General features: G+C 36.4%; 1 protein-coding gene across 1 annotated transcript in view; it reads left to right on the top strand.

Moving 5' to 3' along the window:
- The window catches only part of LOC109830720 (protein phosphatase 2C 70), a 15,239-nt gene extending 11,088 nt beyond the window's left edge, over positions 1-4,151 (top strand). Inside the window, exons 8-12 of the mRNA XM_020398081.1 lie at positions 1,097-1,191; positions 2,926-3,041; positions 3,345-3,477; positions 3,579-3,633; positions 3,939-4,151. Coding sequence (XP_020253670.1) covers positions 1,097-1,191; positions 2,926-3,041; positions 3,345-3,477; positions 3,579-3,633; positions 3,939-4,088 — 549 coding nt within the window. The 3' untranslated portion in view covers positions 4,089-4,151. The remainder of the gene's footprint in view (positions 1-1,096; positions 1,192-2,925; positions 3,042-3,344; positions 3,478-3,578; positions 3,634-3,938) is intronic.

Raw genomic sequence — 5,285 nt, 5'->3', positions numbered from 1 at the left:
AAAGTTTAATTTAAAGGAATATTCCTTCCAAATCAAATGCTTGTAAGCTAGAGAGACAAATTTGAATTAACTTAATAAGATTTGGAGAGCTAATATCAATCTCTATTACTTGAGATACTTATTTCAAAATATGAAACATTTTAGGGAATAATATTGGGAAAACCCTAATGCCCTATACTGTTTCCCTGCCACCCACTGTAGCCTTCTTGATTTATCAACCTTTCTTAAATGTTCCATCTAATAATTACAGCTTTTATTGATTGCAGAAGCAAAATAGGGAAAGTAGCATTAAACTTGGGTAGTTGTGTTGGATGTTCTATTTATCCAACTTCCTTCATAAGTCCTCCTTAAGTTTAGCTGGTTGTAGATTCGTTATTAATTTGTCTGAATGATCATTCTTGTATGGTTCTTAATTTTGTTATGTTATGCAGTGTTGTCAACACGCGAGGCGCAATGCGGGGCGCAAAGTATCTTTACGCGCACATGTGCAAGGTCCGAGTGATGCGAGGCGCACACCGCACACATAATTTTTCAAGATAGATAATCAAGAATGAAAGAACATGTTTAAGAATTCACATAGAAAATATGTTAGGATAAATAGTATCTTACTACAAAATCACATATAAGGTCTTAGTTTTGACTGCTAACACCCAGCATAGTAGCAACGTTTATAATTTTTCAAATTAAATGTCAAATCACAACTAATATCAAAGCAAAAGATTAGTTATGGTCCTCAATTGAAGGCTACTAAAAAGGCCTAATGGATTTTGCTTTTTGGGATATGGGTTATCGAGTACAAAGACTCGATTGAAATGTTAACAAACAAAAATATATGAGGGCATGTATTACATGCATCCTGCGCAAAGTAAGGATGTGTGCGAGGCGCAAATGGCGCTGCTACATTGTGGTGCATCTCCACTGCTCCACATCACGAGGCGCATGAGGCGCGGTGAGGCACACGCCTTTGAAAACACTGATGTTATGCACACAATCTATATGCCGTCACTTGTATTACGCTATCTGAATGTTGATGAACTTAACTGTCTTTAGGGGTAAAGAGAGTTTTAACATTATTGTTAACATTAATTCTTTACAGGGTTGTACTGCCACAGTCCTTTTGGTTTGGATTGATCACCATGAAGAACTCTTTGCACAATGCGCCAATGTTGGTGATTCAGCTTGTGTTGTGAAGTACGTTTTTCACTCAACAATTTTTTTTCCACTGTATAGATTTGGAAAGTGAAAGATAATTGGAGCAGAACTATTAGGACCAACTCATTTGCATTCTAGTACTGTTGGATAGATCTTTGCTTGTTATTAACACTTACAACTGTTTATCGGGGGTAAAATGATACTGGTTGAAGCTAACCTTTTGCGTTATTACTAGTGGAATGATATGAACCTGAATTGTGGAGTTTTTTTTATCTACATGTTAAGTGTTGCTGATGTTGTTTTCCATAAGGTGTGTTAAAGTAGATATGTACCTTCTGACTCGGTTCCCTTGATGATTCTGAACAGAGTTTGCAGACATTCTGACAGATGATAATTATCTCTTTTTTCTGTTTGCAAAAGAATGGGAGGTAGAAACGAGGAGTCACTGACATGGGTAACTGCAATCTTGAGACAAGACTGATCTTCACGTTCAGTAGAATTGAGTCTTTCGAAAACATATCTCAAAAATCAAAATAAATCCATTAGGTCTTTTTAGTAGCATTCAATTGAGGACCGTTACTAATCCTTTGCTTGGATATTAGTCTTGATTTAACATTTGATTTGAAAATTTATTCATTTTGCTATTATGTGGGTGTTAGCATTAGAAATTAAGGTATATTATATTGTGATTTTGTAGTAATATATTATTTATCCTGACATATTTTTCATGTAAATTCTAAAAACATGTTCTTTCATGCTTGATTATATATATTGAGAAATTATGTGTGCGGTGCGCGCATCGCGTCACCCGGGCGCGCGCATCACGTTGCGCCTTGCGCATGTGAGCGCAAAGATGCTTGCGCCCGGCATTGCGCCTCACGCATTGACAACATTGGTATCTAGTTAAAAAACAAGCGGTTTTTCAATTTATAATCTACTCAATAAAAGAAAGTTAAGAAACATAAAAATGGTATAAGGATTTTCGTTCCCATAACATGTGAATGAAAAACAATATCATTCTCATATAGATTATTAATTGTAATATGTATGTATAAAGCCGTGTCGCTATATCCTAACTTTTACAATTTTGCCATGTTCCGTATCCACACCCATCTCCGTGTCTACACCTGCACCCATATCTGTCCAACATAGGATGTAGGTAAATAGATTTTCAATCTGACAACAAGGTTTGAATCCGAAATTTCTTGAACTTGTTGCAGTACCATGTCAACCACACTTTGCCTTAAGTTGAAGTTATGGGTTTGTAGGCTAACGATATATCTCAAGCCGATGTAGTGATGAAGCTCTGAAATAGATCATGCTAATTTCCTGATGCATGTTGAGGTAGTTCCTAGAAATCATAAGCAAAGTCCATATCTCTAGTTGCAGTAGGCTACATAAACTTTTCTTTCGCCACTCACCTGGGGCCATTATTCAGTACTTCTGTACAGTTTCCATGATCTTCTAATAGAAATGTTGAAAAGAAGACACCATTGTTCAGTACTTCAGTAATGTTCCCAAGAACTTCTATTAGAAATTTTGAAAAGAAGACACCACTATGGCACCAGGCTAAACATAAGATCTTAGCTGGAAGTGCTAAATTTCTCATACCTTGTTAATACTTGAGTTGCTGACAAAGTGCTGGGCTTTATCAAAATAAATTGTTTAATAGAAAGAACAGGCTCATTCTCCAGTAATCAGCCTCGTTGCTTAATTTTTTCAGTGTTTTGTGTAATTGATTACTATTTTTTTTTTCATATCATGGGTTGATAGTGTTAGTGGAAAGCAAATCACAATGACAGAGGATCACAGGATAATTGGGGTAACTGAACGGGCTCGATTCTCGAAAATGGGAATGCCATTAAAAGATGGTGAAGCACGCGTTGGTGGTCTGTAATTTATCATTTCTCTTTGGATAAATTTCACAAAACCCCAAGAAGTTTGGCCAATTTTGAGATATTCCCCCATAAAGTTCGGAAATATCAATTAAGCCCCAAAACTTTTGCAATTTTTCTTAATCTATTTTCAGATAACCCCAACTTTTGGGGGGTTAAGTGACACTTCCAAAGTTTTTGGGGGTTATCTCAATATGGGCCAATGTTCTTGGGGGGTTTTGCGAAATTTATCGTTGTTCTGTTCTTTTGTCTTTGAAAGATGATTAGGTTAATATCTATCTCAATAAACTAATTTAGGTATCAATCTCGGACGCATGCTTGGAGACAAGTTTCTTAAAGAGCAAGACTCTCGTTTTAGTGCAGAGCCTTATGTTAGCCAAGCTGTGCATGTATCAAAATCATGCAGAGAGGCATTTGCATTGTTAGCCAGGTGATTCTCTCTTCCCATTCTTTTTGTTGATTTATGCTTTATCTGCTTTCAGATTATGTTTGCATCTCATTTCATGATAATCCTCTTGATTGGAACTGCAGTGATGGCCTATGGGATGTCATCAGTATAAAGAAGGCAGTGCAACTTATAGTTCAGGTATCAACAGACGTTTAAATAGTGGGTTAATTGCGGTAGACCTCCTTGTAGTTCTATTCTTGCATACAGACCTTCTGAGTGATTTTTTTTCACTCTTTTACCGTCATAGAAAGAGAATTTGTATTTATTTATTTATTTATTTTTACTTTTTGCACATAGATCTATATAGGGGTAATCCATAATTGGGCACTACTACAGGGGGCCTATCCACAATTAATATTTAAATAATATTGTAGGCCAATAAAAGTTTGTTAACTTTCAGATATGCCTATCTGTTGATGCTGATGATGTTTGAAATTTTGCAGAAGAAAGATGCTCATGACGCCAACTCAGCTGTCAGACTAGCAAATTATGTACTAGGTGAAGCTAGAAATTTGCGAACCAAAGATAATACAACCATAATCTTCTTGGACTTTGATTCTATGAGAACTAATCTATGTAACATTCATTCTTAATTCTTCCCCTTGAATAGTTTTCTTGTTACTTTTATAAAAGGATTCTGCTCCATTTTCTTCCTACTTTTCTTCTGTTCCAATTTTCTCTTTTATTTCTCATATTGTGGCAATTTTGTGACTCAAGTATATCAACAGTAGGTCTAACCACGTAGAATGCCGCACTTTTTAACAGATTTGACTCACTGGGCAATGATTTCTTTGGTCATGTTTGCAAATGCTTCACATAATTTATAGCCAGGTCGAATTGTACTTCAAGGAGTACGAATTTGAGATTACATGTTATCCTGCAGATTCTGGGAGAAGAGTTTTGGTTCCATGTTTTTTTAAGGTGAAGTACTCTTTGACAGGTTGAATCACGCAGCGTATGGGTGCATTGTTGGTTTGAAGATTGGATTTTGGAAAACTTCTTTCTATGGAAATCTGGACGAGGCACAGCCTACTTTGGCATAATTGCTCAGGATCAAGATTGGCTTCATAACACAATCTGCAATTGCTTGTTGAGGGACACAGAAGCGCAAATAGTATAATTCATGCATGTATTTCTCGACGAATCCATCAATCTACAATTTTCCACTCACTAGAATTAAGTCATTTTTCCACCCTAGATTGGCAGTTTGGCTTTCAATTCGACAGTAAAAAGTACTGTTCAGGTCGTTCGTGGACAGCCTCCATACTTAACGCTAATCGTCAAATGTAACTACTCCATACCTAACGCCAATCCTCAAACGTAACTCAAATGTAACTACTCCACGCCTAATGATAATTGACAAATGTAACTACTGAACTACAGCGTGGCATTCGTCTCACAATTTGAGCTTTGATCGAACTGATATATGAAATCTTTCACCAGAGCAGAATTTTAAAACCAAACACGACCATTACCAGGACATGCAGTACACTCTTCATAGGATTATCTACGTCTTGATACCTTGTGGCTCGGTGTAATACACACGGATGACTTTGGATTTTACGTATCACACGAATAACACTAGGGTTACTTACTATACTTAACTTAAATTACACTGGTAAACCTTGAACAACTCTAATATTACTTTAATTAGGGTTACCTGTGTAGCCTCATTCATAATCTCACAGGGTCATTCGTGTAGATACACTGGGTCACCTCTATAATTATACCGTACTACAAGGTACCAAGACGTCAATAATCCTTCTTCATATGTGCTATAGATACAGATG

Source organism: Asparagus officinalis, chromosome 2 (genome assembly GCF_001876935.1).
Source record: "Asparagus officinalis chromosome 2, Aspof.V1, whole genome shotgun sequence".
Taxonomy (NCBI): domain Eukaryota; kingdom Viridiplantae; phylum Streptophyta; class Magnoliopsida; order Asparagales; family Asparagaceae; genus Asparagus; species Asparagus officinalis.
Note: the sequence above shows the minus strand (reverse complement) of the source record. Positions and strands in the feature narration are given on the sequence as shown.